Source organism: Apiospora marii, assembly GCF_038362585.1.
Source record: "Apiospora marii strain CBS 49790 chromosome Unknown utg000001l_segment0_segment0, whole genome shotgun sequence".
NCBI lineage: Eukaryota > Fungi > Ascomycota > Sordariomycetes > Amphisphaeriales > Apiosporaceae > Apiospora > Apiospora marii.
In genome coordinates, this window is record NW_027117372.1 from 3,449,261 (window position 1) to 3,468,062 (window position 18,802).

Here is an 18,802-nt window from a genome sequence, read left to right on the forward strand (position 1 = left end):
TGGGTTTGTTCACCCGCTCTGATTGGGCCCGCTGTGCTCCCAAAGTACCGCGGGGCATGGGAAAAAAAGTGAAAAGTGAATGGCCTAGCATCGGAGCCCCTCCAAAATTTCATCCAGTCACCCCGCGATCCCACATGAATTCACGCGCAGTCGCAGTTGGACTTCACCTCCCCCTATAAAAACATTGCACCACATTAGCAACTTCTCTCCTGCTCAACCCTGTAGAGACCGTGCCAAATTGCCTATCCGCCAGCGCCCAAGGCTTTGAAATCGCCAAAATGACAGGCTACGACACGTACAAGACCCCTCTTGACTCTCGCTATTCCAGTATGTCGCTCTGTACTTTTTCCACGAATTGTGGGATAAATCGGGCTCACTATCCCGCCCCTTTTGACTTGTATCTAGAACCATGGCTGACACTATCATTTACCTAAGGCGATGAGATGAAGCAACTGTTCAGCCAGCGCTCCCGTCATTCGACATGGCGCAAGCTCTGGCTGTATCTCGCCGAGGCCGAGAAGTAAGTGCTCTTCTGGAATGCTGGTTATCGCCCTCGATGAAGCTATGATTTGTCAAATGGCCCGATGGGAGACTAACACTGGCTTTAGAGAGCTCGGTATCAACACCATCACTGATCTGGCAATCGCTCAGATGAAGCAGCATCTCATCGTCTCTAACGACGACTTTGGGGTCGCTGCTGTCGAGGAAAAGCGCCGCAAGCATGATGTCATGGCCCATGTCCATTCCTATGGCCAAGTAAGTATCATGCCTGAATAAAGATTCATCGATTGCTAAGACGGGGTGCAGGTCGCACCCGCTGCTGCTGGTATCATCCATTATGGAGCCACCTCCTGCTATGTCACCGACAACGTAAGGGCCTCTACTCCCCCCAGCGATGGGTTAGGCGTGCAGGACAATGCTGACTATTCATATTACAGGCTGAGCTCATCTTGATGAAGAACGCCCTGGAGCTTATTCTTCCTAAAGTGGCAAAGGTCATCTACAACCTGCGGTCGTTCGCTCTCGAGTGGAAGGATGAGCCTACTCTCGGCTACACTGTACGTTCTCGTTTGCGGTGCAAAGCTCCGTCTAGCACAGGCACTCTCTGCCAGTTCATGTGATATCCACTGACACCCAGAAATCTGCAGCATTACCAACCAGCGCAGATGATCACCGTCGGAAAGAGAGCCTGCCAGTGGACTCAGATGCTAATGATGGGTCAGTATTCTCAATATTTGCCAACACTTTTCACAGCAGCGATCTGTTTCTACATTAATTGGGGTTCAGGGGCACTGACTTAATGTGCGGTGCAGATCTGGAGAACATCGAGCGAGTATACAAAGACTTGAAGTTCAGAGGTGCCCAAGGCACCACTGGTACCCAAGCGTGAGTTTTAACCCGTATATTGTAAACAGCACCCCAGACAAATTGGACAACGTCTAACGCAGTATGATTAGTTCGTTCATGGAGATTTTCGACAATGATGCCGAGAAGGTGGATCGCCTCAACGAAATCCTTTGCCAAAAGGCTGGGTTCCCCAGCTGTTACGACATCTCGTACCAGACCTACCCGCGGAAGGTTGATCTCAACATTGCAAATGCCGTTGCTGGCCTCGGTGGTAAGCTTCTACCTCACTCTGTTATTGGATATCGTTGCCGGGCCACTGTTTCGTCGATAGCTGACTTGTGCTTGCAGCAACCGTTATGCAGATCACTGGTGATATCCGCCATCTTGCCAACATGAAGGAAGTCGAAGAGCCTTTCTCCAAGGTAGGGATACAGATACATCCATGTCAATATTCTCATTGTGACGCAGTAACTTACTCTAAACAGGATCAAATCGGAAGCTCTGCTATGGCTTACAAGCGGAATCCTATGTTGTAAGTTCTCCCAGCCTGACCATATAACTCTCTTGAGGCAAACGTGACTAATGACATACTCGCTATAGGTCTGAGCGAATTGCCAGTCTTGGACGCAAGCTCGCTTCGCTCCCGATCAACTTCATGAACACCATGAGTGTTCAGTGGATGGAGCGCAGTCTCGACGACAGTGCGATTCGCCGCAGTGATATCCCGGAGCTGTTCCTCCTGGCAGATGCGTACGACCCCTGAGACATGCCAATGGTTACCTTTAAGAATATCACTAACGTCGTCGAACAGGTGCTTGATCGGTATGGACGCTCTTTCTAACGGGCTTGTTGTGTACCCCAAGAGAATTCATGCGCACAACCTTTCCGAGCTCCCCTTCATGATTACAGGTAAGTGATTTCCGAAAATACTTGCCCTATTCCTTCCCTTCCCCCCACTTTTCTTTCGAAAGGGGTTAATCCACGGGTACTTGTCGAGTTGTCCACCTTTCGTGCATTCTGTCTCAAGATTATACTTCGATTTATCATACTGACGCCCTGCCAGAGAACATCATTATGAAGATTTGCGCCCAAGGTGGCAGCCGCCAGGATGCACACGAAGAAATTCGGGTCCTCTCTCACCAAGCCTCCGCAGTGGTGAAGAACGAAGGTGGCGAGAATGACCTGGTTGAGCGGATCAAGAACACCGAGTACTTCAAGCCAGTCTGGGGTGATATCGACGGCATGATGGATCCCAAGCTTTACGTCGGACGCGCGCCCGAGATCGTGCAGCGATATGCAGGCCAGGGTGGTCCGGTCGACTTGAAGCTGGCGCCTTACATGCAGAAGATTCTGGGAAGCTCAACAGTGCAGCTGAACGTCTAAATCCTCAATGAGAGGGTATGAACAGCTAAACTGTTCTTGCATTGCGTGGCGTTTAGGGGAGTGGGTATAGCTGTGGTTGTGTATATTTGATGGAAACCAAAAGTAGGTATGATGTAGAAACCGTCCAATGGCATGTATAAGGTCGTCAATTATAGAAGAGCCTGTGCACAGGCTTTCTTTAAAGTTGTATGAAACAGTCGAATCATTTGTTCTCGAGTCTCATACTTCATCTGGTACCAGGCACCAGGTAGTCATATTGTCGATAGGATTCAGAGACATGCAGGCAGATGTGTTTCTGATGCATCTAGAGTTGCGTTAGGGTCCATCTACATTCCAATTCAGCGGTCGGCACCCCACTGACAGATTTATTATTAGTGCATTTCACCGTACTTGGGTACCTAGCAGGCAACTCTTGTGGCAATCCCTGCCTAAAATCACTGGCTAACTGGCCTGGGTTCACACTGTACTTGCAGCAGCGGGAGAGTTTGCGACGTCACCGGGCGGCAAGGGATCCAGGATCGTTACCGACTCTCCTCCAAATCCACCCTTGGGTACCTACTTTGGCTCTCAGCCTCTCCCCCACATTAGAAGAAATCACACAAACTCTCCATAGCAATGACGGCCTAAACGTGGCATCGGAAGACCCGCCTGTTCTCGGCATTACTCAATATGGAATCAAATGTATCCAATAATCTGTTTCTCATGCCGTGATCGATTGTGCCAGCTACTGTACCAATTCAACAAGTCAATCGACTGAAAGCGTGTCTTCTCCCTCGCGACACCTCAGTACCTCAATACCCGAATACTGCCAAAAACCGCAATCATCCCTAAGCGCCGCCCACGTTTCCAAGACTAGGTACCTGAACTTTCAGTAACCGCCAAGTCAGTCCGTCGTCGTCGTATGAGCTGATTAGTTGGATGGCCGGGACAGGCTACAATGAGGTAGCAGTCATGGAATATTTGAAAGAAGGAGAGTCTGGTGGAGCAAACGTAACGGACAGTGGGAGAATGGAGAGATCGCCCTTGTCCAAGGCTAGAAGCCTATCCGATGGAGGAGGCACACAACTATCCCCCTCACCGCTCATCATCGAAGCTGCGCGGCGGACTTCGAAGGACGACAGCTCTTTGAGAGACTCGGGCTCCTTTGTTGCAGGCGCGACCAGTGCCGCTCCGGTGACTCCCAGAAAGCCAGAATTCCCCATGCGTGGCCTTTCAATCCAGCTTCCTCCCCGCGACGCGTCTCCCATCCCGACCCCCGCCTCGATTAAGCCAAGTCCTTTGTCCCCGAAACTCGACCATTCTCAGATCTATGCATCGCCGACAAATATCCTTCCTCGACGGTCGCGAGGCCTAGACTTTTCGAGGGCAGCTACGAGCCTGCACCATTCGACACTTGCCGAGCAGTCCTCGCCCGACTCATCCCCCACCATTGGCGGCGGCAGCGGCAGGGCCATGAACATACCCGGGCGCAAAATCGGCGACTACGGATTCGAGCAATCAAATTCGCTGTGGTCCATGATGGGCAACCAGGAGCGCATGAACATCTCTAGCTCGGTCGGCAGCGGGAATGTCGTGGCCTCTGATAGCTCTTCCAGCTCCGACGACGACGACTTGATGGACGACGACATGGAAGACGCCTTCATGGGCACTCCTCAAGCTGCTAAAAGCGGCCCCGCGATGGGCGAGCAGACTCCACAAGGCTTTGGCATGAGTTCAGGTGTACCGTGGCTTACAAGCAATTCTCCGGCCGCGAACAGTCTGGCCAGCTTCCGGACGCGCCCACGGAAACAGCCAAAGAAAAAGTCGAGAGGTTTGTTGGGTTTGGGCTTTAAGTCCGCCACCTCCGCGAACCTGGGAAAATCGCCTCCCAATAACATGGTCAAGGATATGAAGGACATCCCCAGTACTGCTCAATCAAGGAGGGAGAGCATCAGCTGGGCTGCGAACCAGCTCCACATTTCAAGCGCTGATGCGGAGGATAGGGCAATAGACTCTGTGGAAGGTGGCCAAAGAGGTGTCATCAGACGTACAGTGACTCGGCGAGGCAATCTCTTTGTAAGACACCATCTCTGCCAGCCTCCTTGGTGTCATATTCAGAGGATACCCACTTACATTTAGCACAGCCGAAAACGAAAGGTTTTGCCCGGATCCGAGCCGCCCTGGCAGAGGAAAACCAACCGGTCGATTGCGAAACTCGGCGCGAAGCCGAAGTTATTCGTCAAGTACGCGAAAGTGACATGGATCTCGAACCTCGCATACCTTCTGGCCCTCCTCCGCCGCTAGATATTGCCGCCGCACAGATGTCCCCCAACTTGCACGGCGAAAACCTAGACGACGTTGCCGAAGACGAGATGATGATGGGTGAGTCCGGCCTGTCTAGCAGCTTCAAACAACAGGCTGTGAAGAATTCTAAGGGAAAGCTCTTCTGGGATACATTTTCTGAGACTGGCAGCGTCGCAGGCAATCGAGTTACCCCTCCCCCTCCCGCCTTCCTCCCACGTGGCTCGTCGTCTGGCATCAGTGAGGATATTAATATGGACTCGCCTTCCCTTTCGGCTGGATCTGGCGCAGCGAGTTTATTCGGGCCTGGGCCTGCTCTGGCGATGATTGGTACCGGTAGCGACAGTAACCGATCTGAAACCCCTCAGGCCCCTCCTTCGGCGGGCGGTTCGCAAGGGGGCGCCCGAGTACCTCCTACGGCAGAAGAAATCACGCGACGCATCAATAATAAGCGGCGTAGGGACGATGATCTGGATTCCATCAGCTTCAAGCGACGAGCGGTAAGTCCTGGCATGAGTGTGCATAACTCGCCGGTCATGCAGAGTCCTTTACAACGGGACAACATGCCTTGGGGCTCCCGCCCAGGAAGCAATGGGGGAGAGAAGGCATCGGGAACGCCCAGCGATAATGGAAGCTCCGGGGGGAATAACGGGAGCGCAGGACCAGGCAGACCTATTGCCGGCAGCAAAGGCCGGGTTGGTTTCCAGGGGATGACGGATACACACGATGGCCTGATGCGGATGAGCATCGAGTAGAAGCTGGTCAAAGGGGCGTCGTTTATTGCTTGCGGGCGTTTCCAGCGTTGATATTGGCTTTTTCTTAATGGGCGCCTTGGGGGTCATTTGGGCGTCTTGTACATTTTTCCGGACATATTTAAGATCCGAATAGCCGTTCCGAAGTCCACATGGTAGACTGCGATCACATAGGCTACCCATTATACGTATCGGCAGAACAAACAGTTCCGGCTCCGGATTTTGGCTTGTATAATAAAACTTACATACAGCGCTATATATGATGCATGGTCTGTAGACCGAGTCTGATAAATCTCATATGTTGCTTTTGTAGTTGGTGAACGTGGCACTGACTTTCGGGACCGATATTAGCTCGGCCAAGGTTTGACGCTTGAAGGAGTGACAACAAAGCGCGGGCTGGAGTTCAGCTCCTTGCGAAACCATTGCCCCTTGCTTGACTTCTTTACATCCATATCTCTTCGCTACCGAGTTGTTCGATCCCCTCAGAATACTTTCCAACACTACCATACAATAAACAAGCTGAAAAGACTAGAAGGTCATATTTGAAAATAGATACTACTTACCAATATTACTTACTTTCCTACGACAGCCACAATGCCCCTCCGCGGACCCGTTCCCGTGAACCACTGCACCCGCGCCAACTCGGAGCGCGTGGTCGTGGGGCCGACGACCATCTACATCTACGAGGACGGCTCGCGCACCGACTCGCGCATCGGCTGCATGGTGCTCGAGCTGCCCGCCGGCGCCTCGGGCCCGCCCATGCACTGGCACCGCTTCCACGACGAGTGCTTCTTCGTCACCAAGGGGTCCGTCGTCTTCGTGACCCCCGACGGCGACGTCGTCTGCGGGACCGGGGAGATGGTCACGGTACCCCCGCGTGCGGTAGGTTTTACCGATTGAGACCCCCCTCGCTCTTGTTGTAGCTGGTGGGTGGGACTTATAGTTTGTTTGTCAGGTGCATACGTTCAAGAATGCCAGCGAGACTGAGGACGCCGAGTTCTTCATGACTGCCACTCCCGGTATGTTTCTTCTGTTACTGGCAACCCGGTCATATCCCAAGTTCCATTATTGGGTTTGCTGACACCTTCTCTTGCTAATTTCTAAGGCTACTACATGGACTGTAAGTTGATTTGTGGCTCCCAGGCCCTCTATAGAACCTCTTTACTAAATGGATGTTCAAGATTTTCGTACTATGAGCAAGGTCACGACCGAGGGAAAGAAGCTGACCCCAGAACAAACTCAACACATCATGGAGCTCTTTGGGACGTTCCCGCCCGATGTGGAGTCGGAGCCGTGAGATCCGGTGGAGATCCCGCATTCTGGGCGTAAGGCAGCCCCAGACTGGCTGGGGCGACATTAGGCCAGAATGTGGAGTTCGATGCTGATGTTGTTAGCCGGGACAAGTCTGGGGGTGGTCCACAGTGCCCAAAAATGGGTGGTTCTCTCAGAAGCTTAACTTTTGGGCACTTGTTCAAATTGGCCGTGAAATTCAGTCAGTAGACACATCATCATACGGGTGCATGGTAGTTGTTATTCATTCTGTCATTGGATTTCTATATCACACACGCTAAACGAGGTCTCATGCAGCTGGCAGATGTTGTCTCCTCGAATTCCTCATAGCTTGGCCTTGGAAGTCAGGCTTAGCTTAGATTTCAGAGTTTCCTCCGCTTCTTTCTCGATGCGCTTGACCAGTACGTCGCACGTGGGAATGTCGTGGATCAGCCCAATAACCTGGCCAGCTGTCCAGACCTGCATTCGTTGCCATGTTAGTGGAATTGCTTCTTTTGGGAGATATTCTAGTCCAGGCAGAACTTACGCCGTAATCAGGATCGCCGTTGATAAAGACCTCGCGGCCGCGCTTGCCGCTCATCAGCGGCGCCATAGGCTCGAATGTAGTGCCGTCCGCGGCGGCCTCGACCTTGACAGCCTCCTCTGTCACCTTGTTGCGGTACAGACGCGTTGTGTTGGTCCATTTGCGCATGACCAAGGACGTGTCTGTCTCCTGGGCCTTGCAGATGGTCTCCTTGATGTTCTGGTGGATGGGCGACTCGACGGTGCACATGAAGCGCGTGCCCATGTTGATGCCCTCGGCGCCCAGGCACAGTGCCGCGGCCAAGCCCTGGCCGTCAGCGAAGCCACCTGACGCGATGAAGGGCACCTTGAGCGACTGCCGGGCGCGGTTCAGCAGGATGAAGTTTGTGATGTCAGACTCTCCCACGTGACTAAATCCAACCATTAGTTTTGATACTCAGGTACAGATGAGGAGGCACGACTCACCCAGCACACTCAAAGCCGTCTATCGACAGGAAATCAACGCCAAGCTTAATAGCGCTCTGCGCATGTCGGATGGTGGTGCACTTGTGCAGGATGATGATGCCGGCGGCCTTGAGCTTCTTGATGACGGGTCCCGGGCTGTTACCCGCGGTCTCGACGGTCTTGATGCCCTCGTCGATGACGACCTGGGCGTAGGCGCCGTAGTCGGGCGGGTTGAGAGCGGGCAGCAGGGTGATGTTGACGCCAAATGGGTGGTCCTTCTTAGTCATGGCCCGGCACCGGCGAATCTCTTTGCGCAGGTCCTCGGGCGTCGGCTGCGTCAGAGCCGTCAGGATACCCAGGCCGCCGGCGTTGGACACAGCCGACGCCAGCTCCGCGATTCCCACGTGCTGCATACCGCCCTGAACGACGGGGATCTTAATGCCTAGGCGGCGCGTCAACTCCGTGTCGAAAGGCATGATAATGGACAATGAATGATTGTGCTGCTTTCAGATGCTGAACCAAACGCGGCGGCTGCGGCGGATGTGGGGGCTCCGAGAGTTTACGGTCAGTGACCAAAAGAAAGATATATGGATTGAGAAAACGCTGGACAGCAAGTAGGCGTACAGTGGAGAGAAAATAATGAAGAATCTCTATGATCTAAAAAGTGTCTCTATTAGTTGTCATGAGAAGAAGTCGTACCCGCATTCTTCAAAGAAGCGTGCTCAACTGACCTCGTGAAATGCCGAGGTACCCCACAACTCGGCTCCTAGCCAAGCCCCTGAAACTCGGCGTGGTCAAAGTGGCTGGGGTAGCATTTCTCGAACGTACCGAGCCACATCCAAATACCTACTTGTATTATGTAAGGCATTGATATATTTTAGTTACACAGGCGAACCTTCTCTTCACGTTTGCTTCTCTTGAAGACTTCAATTGTTCATTATTCATTTAACCTCCAATTTTTCGTTGTGAATGAACATGAACTGGATCGCCAAGCAGGCATACCCCAGTCATTTTCACAGGCCAAAAAAAGCACCGCTAGAAAGAAAGGAAACGCGGGTATCACCAGCGGCCAAAACGGGCTGACTCGTATCGCAGCGATGGCGTGCCGGACGCTGAGCGGCGGGAGGCTCCTCGTTTTCCGTTTTCCGTTTCCTGTTTTCCGTCGTCATGCCTACCCGTGCCACCGTATGCCGTGCGACGCCTCGTCCAAGGAGCAACTTGTACCATGTCAACCACCTGCTGGTTCTACATGACACCACTTTCGGGCTCATTCCCCCAACACTACGCGTCAGTCTCTTCTTCTGTGTCGTGTTGTGCCGGGTCAGCTTCGCCTAATAGCCAATTTCAACTCGACGATCGACGGACCGGGAGGACTTCACGGCGAGGCCTGGCGAAATCCCTCCCGAACTTGCAACCTTATTCATCATATATCCCTTATGGAGTACGGGAGGCCGGTGCATGCGGATTGCCCCGTGGTATAGACGGGAAGGTTTGGTTTTTTCCTCCTTTCTTTCTTTCTATCATTTTCTCTCGTTTGGGAGGCTTGATCCTTTTGGGAAAGAAAACATTCAATGGCGTCTGTAGGGTCCCTCCCGTCTGCCGTAGGCGGATTTCCCGTCAAACATGACACCAAACGCGAAAGGGTTGCTAACCTACAGATCGCATATGGAAACAAGATTTGCTGCCTTGAAGAATGAAATCTAAGTGGCCGAGTGACAAACTTGCCGGCTGCTGCCTGCCTAAACGTCCTTCCGCCAGGACTTTGCAGTCACGAAGCGCCGACAACTCACTGTATATCTACGAGTCAAGGTTGCGTCGCTAATGACCAAGGTCTTGCTGTCACCAACAGTATGGGCAAGCGTGTTGACGGGTCAAAACCGACCACTTCGTTACTGTTCTCCTATTACGATGGTCCAAAGAACAACCTGAGTAGAGAAGGAGTCCGACTCCGCTCGGCAAGAGACAGTCGGCTTGTCCGACCGAGTGATTGCTAATACCTGTCACAGTTCCCATGTGCTTCTTGCCAGTCGGAGCGGCATCCACTCCCCCATCACCTCTCGACTTCGCGCATTTTTACGGAGAGAATTGAATTTGTGGTTCGTGGTTCGTGCTTAGTTTCGCCTGCTGTGTATACGCGTGAGCTTATGCATCTGCTTGAAGTCCACAAGTATGGGATGTAGGTAGCACCGGTCTAGGAGGGTTTTTTTCTGCCCCCTTTCTCCTCAGTCGTGAAGTCGCACTGACATGGCCGAGGACCCGTGCTGTCGGATCCGCGGTGAAGGCTCGTAAGCTGTGACCCACAGAAGTCAAGCTGGCCTGCCTTTTCATGTGAAGTGTTCATCCTCGCTACCTGTCCAATCGCATTTGATGGCCGAAATCCTAGCTACATACATGTGTCAAAAGAGTTGACAATTTTAGTCACTTGGGTATCATTCCGACTGGATCAATCTACAACTGACAGCTAGGGAAGTACATAAGTAGCGCGAGTATGCGGGGTCGCCAGGGACAAGCTATGTGCCCCGCAGTTGACAAGTGAAATCAAATGCTGCTTCTGCCTCCCAAGTGCCACCCACCTAGCACCTAGGTTACTGTACATAACGCAGCAGGTAGGTAGGGTAATCGCTTGCACGTCAAACTTCAAATTTTATATCAATTCCGATATGATGGGGATGCCAACGGAGCCGCGGACTGTTTCGCATATATTGATCCACGCTTCCATCGATTCTGAATATCAAAATCACATCATCAATTGATGACGACACTAGAGAAGCACATCGGCTACTTGCCATGCTACGTGGATCCATGCATTAACCAGACAGGTCGGTAGTTACTTTGGGTACCTAGGTCTGTACAGTAGCTCGCTGTACGGCGCAGCCCACAGAGTGAGCAGGAGAATGACGACAACAACTTATGTTGAATCTGACTCAAAGGACAACACTGATGCTGCTGCTGCTGCTGCCCAATCTATAATTTCTCACCTACCGCTGCTTCTTCAACAGTGACACCCACCAACTACCTAAGCAGCAACATCAATAGCCAGTGCCGTCAGTCCAACGTGGAGGGACCCTTGCCCGCTGCCCGGTCGAGACGCCTGAGCACGAGCCCAAGGCATCCATCTATCTCACTCACCCTTCGAGACCTCCTTCTTGATGCAAACACCCTAGTCACGGCAACACGCCGTGCCTGGGATGAGTATGTACTGTAGGTACTTGACTGCTTGCTTGCTTGCTTGCTTGCTAGGGGGGCTGTTGCTGGGCCTAGGCCGCCTACCATGAAGTCCCATCAGCCGTGATGTACTTTATTTGGTTTTCACCCATGGCTAGCAGCTTGACTTTGATTCTGATCCGTTCGTTTGCGAAAAGCAAACATATGGGAGGAATGACCGCCAACAGACGCGATCGATCCCCTTACAGACAGGTACACCAACGCCGGGACATTTACCTAGGGGTGCAAGTTTCGGCATCTTGCTGCCTTGCTTAGATGCCCACGTGCTACTTTACCAACCGAAGCTGTTATGAGGTACCGTTTGGCTTTGGGTCTGATCGATGCGCAACAATCACCTGTTGCAACGCAACGCAACGCCAATAAGCGACGAGGGAAAGCAAAGCCATTGGGCAGCAAAAGCCTCTTCTCCGATGAGCTTGTTCGTCGGTAGCGACAGCCGCAGAGGATGTGCAGTGCTACCCTAGGCCCTAGGGAAAATTGTCCGGTCTGTGCTTGGGTGACGACGGTTGGGGGCATCTTGATAGATGCTGTGCGCCTCTTGGTCGCTATCTGCTTCCTCCCGTCCAGACCACAGCGCACACAGCACAGCAAAAGCGCCTGGCTGACTGGGCGAGTTTGGGTGTCTCCCCATATGTTCTTTTCTCTTGGAAATTTTCCTGCTTCGTTCTAATGATGCCAAGTGGCTACTCGGCATGAGTGGGACGAGAGCTCGACGACTCGATGTCTGCCCGTTCATCTGGCTGCCCGTCTGCCCGTCGGTCCTGTCTACCTTGCAAACAAACGTAGGTACCAAGACGCCGTTGCTTAGCAGGCAAAAGTACCTGGCAATCTTGATCCCTTCCCTTCCTTCGGACTCAAACAGGCCCCCTTGAATTTATGAAAAAAAAAGCAAATTGTCTACAAAGTAGTCAAATCAGTGCTTGTCCAAAAAAGGAACTGCCAGTCTTGTTCTCTTCAGAATGCTAGAAATAGAACCATCTTCCCTCGTCGAAAGATGCACTCTGCCGTCATTTGTATAACGCGGTTTACTTCCGTCACTGCCGCCTGCAACATCGTGCAAACACCATCCGCGACCCTTCTATACCCGACCCGTCACTTCAAACCATTGCGACTGTTGTTGATTGATACTGTGCTCCTGGCCGGTCAGCTCGAATCGAACCTCTTGGGCATATAAATGCCTCCCGTCTTCTGTGCCTGGACTCGTCTTCATCGCTACCATCCGTCCCTGATATTCTCTTCATACTGAAACCACACAGCCACCTTTACAGGCCAAGCGAAAGAAGTTCTTACTACTTGCGTTTCTATATCCGTCAACCCACTCACTAGACGACATGCCGTCTTCCTCTTCCTCTTCCTCACACCATCACCACCACCACCACAGCCATCAAACTACCTCTTCCCCATGGCAACAGAAACTTGAAGGTCAGTACTGGCTGGTTCGCCTGCCACTTTGGGATCCATTGCTGATACATCTTAGACGTGTGTCGTGAGTACGAGTACACAGCACCGGACTATCAGCTCGTGTCTGATAGGAGAGGTTAGTTGAGGAAACCCGCCAGTGCCCATCCCTCCAGTGCTAGTACCAGAGCGCTTTGCAGCATTGTGTCATACTGATGGAAGGATGAGCCAGGTGGCCGCACAGCTTGGTCGAGTGTTGTCAACGTCTTCAATACGACGATTCAAGCTCGCTACTGGTACGATGGCAAGAATCTCAACAACGCCCGAGAAGACGCAGCCGAGGCAGCTCTTACCTTCTTGCAAACAAAGTTCAACAACTACAACCCAGGATACTAGCTCGGTGTCTGTCTCTCTGGTGGGATTTGATGCTATGAAAGCTGACAGTCTTCGCCTTCGATCATTCCCTTTTCTTTGACATTTCGCCTTAGTTGGCTCTATCTTCTCCTTTTCATTTTGTTTGTTGGGGGTTTCCTACGTTTTCAGTTGTATACACTAGATTGGGAACTGGATGGGCGTACTTGGAAAAGCCTCACGGCATCAGGGCGAACAGTACTTGAAGATCGATATTGGCGGTGTTGCACCACGTACGAATTTCCTGGTTGATTTCACTATCATGGCATTCCACCGCAGCTTCGTGTTTCTTCTGGATTCAGCCCTCGACTTCCTCCCTTTCTTCAGCTTGGTCTAGTTGCCTGTCACCAAGAGCCGACGGTGGGGTAGGCTACAAGGATATCCGACCAGGGCATTGGCTTCGGTGTTACTGAAGCTGTGAGGAGCGAGCTCTTCATCCTCGTTATCGCGGATGGAATGCGTTTGGGATGGGACACCTGCCACCTGACGTGTAAGGGGAGCTGAGGTTCCAGAACGTTTCTGGAATCCTTCTCTTGCTCGGGGGTGTTGGCTGGTCCTTCGCTGGCCACTTTCCTATCTTTTGAAACAACTGCAGGGAGGATTACCAGCAGGGTCAACAGCCCCAGCAAACTCCGACACGCTCAGCTCTGGTAGACCCGGGCAACAGACACGGGTATCAACAGGACCCAGACACAGATACAGATACAGACAAGAGCCATGCCAATGCATGGTCATAGGTCACTACCCGTTGGGGGGATTTAGGGGCGTTTGGGCAATGTCACTCTCAATTGGGGTGGCTAGGACACAGGAGGGAAAAGCACTTTTGAGACTTGGCGATATTGGGAAAAGGATGAAATTTTTGTTGTGTCGGAAAAGGAAACGTTGAGGCGAGACTGGTGATTGATGGCTTATGCTGCTGTGGACTTTGTGGTGTTGGCTTTCTCTTTGCTTTTGATTGTTTCTTCCCGTGGATCCCCCACGCAAATGTCCCGATATACCCCTTCTCTATTCGTGGTATTTACTCCGATGGTACTCTAGTGATATAAATCTTGACGGTTGTATCATAATACTATGCAGTTCTGCACATTGTTTTGGGGCAATCTTCGAATGTGTCTCGCCTTGGTCGGCGTTTGAGTCTCTCGGGCAGCATAGTATGTATGGGGTTTCTTCTGTCGGATTCCGGAATGAGGAGGTTGAGACTGACCACCCCCTTGTCTTACTAATTCTCAGGTAAACAGGGGAGGGCCCGGGACCAGGGGATAGAGGATCCCCGTGACCGGTGAAGGTGAGTTTTTTATGCAGGTTTGCGCTTATCTGGTTTCGGGGCAAGGTGAGAGAGAGAACTAGTGATTACATTCCGATTCATCACATGGAAATCAACGGTCACGAGTGAACCGGAACCCCCTCGCTGGAACGCTGCCGTCGTTCGTTTTATCAGCTACCGACACACGTTTGCTGATGACAATGTGATATCTCATCTTTTTACTTGTCCTTCCCTCCCCCAATCACCAGAACCCCACGGCCACGGGATTGATATCAGATGTATTTACTTACGTCGCTCTCGTGTTACCCACATGATTATCTAATAAATGTAGTAGTACAAAGGGTTTCGAGTGGGGGGCCGGCGCAGACGAAATGATAAACCACGGGAGGAAATGCAAGAGGAAAAGGAAAAGAGGGGGAGCGTAGCAGCGGAGAAAGGTCTGATGTGCATCAAGCACCCGCTCATTCGAAAAGGAAGCACACCTTTTTGCTACCGTTCTGGAAGCCGGTGTGGAGGAGCCTCATTGAAGCAGGCCTTTTGCTTTTTAGGAGGTTTCCAGTTGCTTTGAGAGAGAGTTCAGAAGTCGCGTATTTTTCTTTCTTTCTGTTCTTGAGTCGCCTTGGCAGCGTGATATGTGTATGGATGCACCCTTTCCCACACCGAATGTGGCTGATGTTGATATGAGATCGACTTGACGTCTCATTCTCGTCTTCCCCTTTTGCCAAACCTCCCACTCCATATCATGATCTTCCATCGTCGCGAACGGCCACAGGCTTGTTGTCCTTTCCCTCAATTGATAAGTGAGAAACAGGCGGACGCTGTCATCAGCTGAGTCTTGCGTTCGGCAAATAGGAGGTGTAAATGACAGACCGTGGGATGCTTGATTCACATCCCATGTCTCTCTCTCTCCTGTGTTCGATTACGGGTGTATGGCCAACCTGCCTCTGCATTCCAAGTTTTGGCACAGTCCAAAAGTAGACAGACCCCCAATCGCGTGCGCGAGGTCATTCGGGCGCCATGAATGCAAGCACGTTCCATCATCTTTCTTCAGGTGGCTTGCTCGGTGGCTTCGCCGGGTGGGAGAGCCGGCCTACCATCTACCAGCCTGCCCAAGCCCCTCATGCAGGAAAGCACACCACGAGCGCTGTCAGATGCATCGTGGCCCCAACAGTGGCGCCTTGTGTCACCTAGCTACCTACCCAACCTGGATACCTTGAAGGGACAGGGCAGCAGTGCAAGTTCTTTGCAAGTTATGAGACCTTCAACATACATTGAAGTGCCGACTTATCTCTCCAGCCGTTATGTGTTAAGATGGAAAAGGAAATAATGAGCAAACGTCCGCCAATAGGTTCTCCTCTGTCACTCCGAGCGAGACTGTTCTTGCCAGAAGGAAACAAAGTTGGCTGAGTACGTAAATATAAGACAGAGTCGGTGAGCGAAAGCCGTCGCTTCTCAAACGGAACAGAAACATAGAAAAAGAACGAATGGTAAACAACAGCAGCAGGTACAGGAAAGAAGCAAACTTACTGCGACAAGTTTGGCGAGCAGCGCTTCTTCTTCCAGCCGCCAAGCCACACCTGATTGGGCCCAATGCACACTGGCGCATCCGCCATGGCTGAAGAGGTACTTGGAGTATGTATGGATATCAGACTGGCGGCTAGGAGATGGAGGGGGCTAGTTATCAGATTTTTGGCATATCTGCGACATCCGACAGATTACCCTATGAGAGAACTGCCGAGACGGGACAGACGGGACAGACGGGGCAGGACAAGGCAGGGCAGGGCAGGGCAGCATTACAGAAAGGGTACATATGCATGTCTGAAAGCTGGCTGGGTCGGGTGGTTGGCGCTTGATCGGCGAAGGCTAAGGCAAGCTGCGAGTAGCGTAGAGCTACCTATTCAGGAAAGCCGGCTACACTACATATAGATAGTCGTCCGCTGTCACATCTGGTGTTGAATAAAAAAGCAAGTAGCAAATCCAGCCGGGCTTGTCCATGTGGTCTCAAAGCCTGTCTAGAGGCAATTTGAGCAATGTCATGTGTTCTGTTTTATGACGCGTTGATGCCTTGCTAATACTACTCTTCAAAAAGGGTGGTGAGCGAGCCGGGATGTCCACGCCGTTCTAACGGCTGTAGAAGTGGCAGCTGCGCATGTGTTTGAACTACACTCGAAGCTAAGTAGACCAGTGTGTTTGCTTCTTTTGGGAGGGTTTCTCTGCCCATGGAATTACTCACGCGAGACCCCAGCGACGATCTGACCCAAAGACCCGGCCACATCCGAACACCGACGCGGCTTTTGGTTCACACCGAAACAAAGTGATCTGCCACTGAACGCGGTTGTCTCAGGTAGGCGGTAAGGCCTTACCCATGTGCTTTCCAGTACCGTTATGTAGACGGTAACCGGAGGCTCGGCCTGTTTCAAGATAAGAAACGTGTCACTTATCAGTCGTAACGCAAGTATAGAATTCATTAAGTAATAGCTCGTCAAAAGGGGTATCGCATTGCAAGGGCATCACAAGGTAAGAGATATTCTGCTTGAGAAATATACCATCAAATAGCCAGGGAACGTGAATGAGTGTTCCCGGCGTCATGAATACACTCCCACCCAGACACCCATATCATCGTGGAGCAGAATGAATGGCTCAGTCATGTTGGAATAGCCTAGACAGCGACTCGCCGTAATGGATTCTTCGTATGGCCTCTGCAAATATGGGCGCTATGTCCAGAATCTCGAGCTTCGGGCACATTGCACTGTGTTGCTCCTGTGGGACCGAGTTGGTGACAACAATCTTGTCAATTGCGGAAGCGTTGATGCGTGCCAGGGCGTCGCCGCTGAATATGCCGTGGGTCAAGAGGGCATAGATAGCGGTCGCGCCTTCGCGATGCAACAGCTTGGCAGCGCGAGTGATCGTGTTTGCGGTATCGGCCAGATCATCGACGAGAATACAGACTCGATTCTGGACTGATCCTACAAGCATCATGGAGGCGTTCTGGCGGTCTGCTATGTTGATTGGCCGTCTCTCCTAATAAGATGGATTAGACTCGGTTGGAAATCTGACCACTCCTCACCAGCCTACCTTGTGGATGAGAGCGAAGTCCATTCCGAGAGAATCGGCAATGGCTGTCGCGCGTTTCGCACCTCCTGCATCGGGACTGACGATTACAGCCTCCTTGTAGTCGGGAATGTGCTGCTTAATGTAGCTTTTCAATAGCGGGCGGCCGTATAGGTTGTCCATGGGTATGTCGAAGAAGCCTTGGTACTGGGCATCGTGCAAATCAAGTGCGACCACACTGCATTGATATTAGCATGTCTGCACAACGAGATGGCCAGTTGGTAGGCTTGGTATACATACTGGTCAGCTCCGGCGCACGTCAGCAGGTCAGCGATCAGGGTGCCGGCCTGTGCCACCCATCGTTTATACCCAGGCTTTGCCTCGACAGCCTCGACAGCTTTCGGGTCCACGTTAACGTCGTAGTCGTGGGTGGTAAAACTGTTCGCCTGGGACAAGGAACCGGAATGACTCCGACCGGTGGTTCCATTCTGCTCGTGATGCGAAAGGCGGACCTTGTTGAGAGCCTTGCTCAAGTCGACCCCATTGCTCAAGGCGTCACTCTGGGCAGCCCCGTGACCCGGAGTGGGTGGCACGCTTTCGAACGTGTACTTGTTGTCGGACGTTGGTTTACTTAGAGGAGCGCCTTGCTTGCGGTAGGCTAGGTCGGGCTGGCGCGAGTAAGGGAAGAGTGGAGTTACGGCCGTTACTCGTTTGGCGGAGCCGGTCTTGCAAGCTGATATCACTGGCGATGCATGCTCATTAGCCTGGGAGGTAGACGCGAGGGGCTGAGGGCGGTGGCAGCGGGAGGACGATGTATACTCACTGATACATAGCTCCATCAGGTTGTCGTTCACTTCGCCGCCTCCGGTCTGGATGATGAAGACATCTTTGCCTCGGACAGAATCCTTAATCTCGCATCTACTCTCGCCGCCCGAGAATTTGCTCAAGACGCGGTCGCCGGGAGCTATGCCAAGCATGTTGCAAACATTCTCGGTCATATGTGGGTGCGAGTTGCCCGACAGAATCACTATATTCCTAACCATGTTGACTCTCTATCCGGACGGTTGGCAGCTGCTCAACTGCAAGCTGTGTGGCTTGCCGCAATGGGTGGGTAATGCTTCAGGGGATACGAGGTGGGTTTCCGTCAAATGATTGGGCCTGACGGTATTTGTATACAAGAGTTGTTCATCCCAGACTGTTGTTGATGAAGGGGAAAAGTTGCAATCCAGTCATCGTATGACGGGGGGCACGGCACAGTAGCACCACATGCAAAGTTCAGGGTTGCGTCAAAAAAGTTTATCAGCGCCTGAGGGAACATGGGGGGCAGCTGCGATAAAGAAAAACGTCCCAATCAATTCGCGGGGTCACAAGGGACCTGGCTACGACTTCCTTGGGTTACAATACCTAACGCCCCGACACTGTTTGGGAGGAGGGA

General features: G+C 52.1%; 6 protein-coding genes across 6 annotated transcripts; 4 read left to right on the forward strand and 2 right to left on the reverse strand.

Annotated features, from left to right (window-relative positions):
* Positions 1–278: 278 nt before the first annotated feature.
* PG985_001123 (Adenylosuccinate lyase) lies at positions 279–2,730 on the forward strand (the record flags this gene model as incomplete). The annotated part of the gene is made up of 12 exons (XM_066820892.1): positions 279–327; positions 461–756; positions 808–870; positions 939–1,058; positions 1,167–1,218; positions 1,314–1,386; positions 1,458–1,618; positions 1,696–1,769; positions 1,833–1,879; positions 1,948–2,097; positions 2,159–2,256; positions 2,375–2,730. The coding sequence occupies 12 exons, from the start codon at positions 279–281 to the stop codon at positions 2,728–2,730; spliced, it is 1,539 nt and encodes a 512-aa protein (XP_066691771.1).
* Positions 2,731–3,648: 918 nt separating this feature from the next.
* PG985_001124 (uncharacterized protein) lies at positions 3,649–5,765 on the forward strand (the record flags this gene model as incomplete). Its single annotated transcript, XM_066820893.1, has 2 exons — positions 3,649–4,785; positions 4,854–5,765. The coding sequence occupies 2 exons, from the start codon at positions 3,649–3,651 to the stop codon at positions 5,763–5,765; spliced, it is 2,049 nt and encodes a 682-aa protein (XP_066691772.1).
* A 591-nt stretch (positions 5,766–6,356) lies between these two features.
* PG985_001125 (cupin domain-containing protein) lies at positions 6,357–7,059 on the forward strand (the record flags this gene model as incomplete). Its single annotated transcript, XM_066820894.1, has 4 exons — positions 6,357–6,644; positions 6,718–6,781; positions 6,868–6,882; positions 6,944–7,059. 4 exons carry the CDS (start codon positions 6,357–6,359, stop codon positions 7,057–7,059), a joined length of 483 nt encoding a protein of 160 aa, XP_066691773.1.
* Positions 7,060–7,376: 317 nt separating this feature from the next.
* On the reverse strand, positions 7,377–8,494 carry PG985_001126 (Nitronate monooxygenase; the record flags this gene model as incomplete). Its single annotated transcript, XM_066820895.1, has 3 exons — positions 7,377–7,511; positions 7,579–7,984; positions 8,040–8,494. The coding sequence occupies 3 exons, from the start codon at positions 8,492–8,494 to the stop codon at positions 7,377–7,379; spliced, it is 996 nt and encodes a 331-aa protein (XP_066691774.1).
* A 4,080-nt stretch (positions 8,495–12,574) lies between these two features.
* Positions 12,575–13,037, forward strand: PG985_001127 (uncharacterized protein; the record flags this gene model as incomplete). The annotated part of the gene is made up of 3 exons (XM_066820896.1): positions 12,575–12,665; positions 12,721–12,780; positions 12,874–13,037. The coding sequence occupies 3 exons, from the start codon at positions 12,575–12,577 to the stop codon at positions 13,035–13,037; spliced, it is 315 nt and encodes a 104-aa protein (XP_066691775.1).
* Positions 13,038–16,956: 3,919 nt separating this feature from the next.
* PG985_001128 (uncharacterized protein) lies at positions 16,957–18,419 on the reverse strand (the record flags this gene model as incomplete). Its single annotated transcript, XM_066820897.1, has 3 exons — positions 16,957–17,337; positions 17,392–17,605; positions 17,668–18,419. Coding segments are annotated over 3 exons (1,347 nt in total), but the record flags the coding sequence as incomplete, so codon positions are not given.
* Between the last annotated feature and the right edge of the window lie 383 nt (positions 18,420–18,802).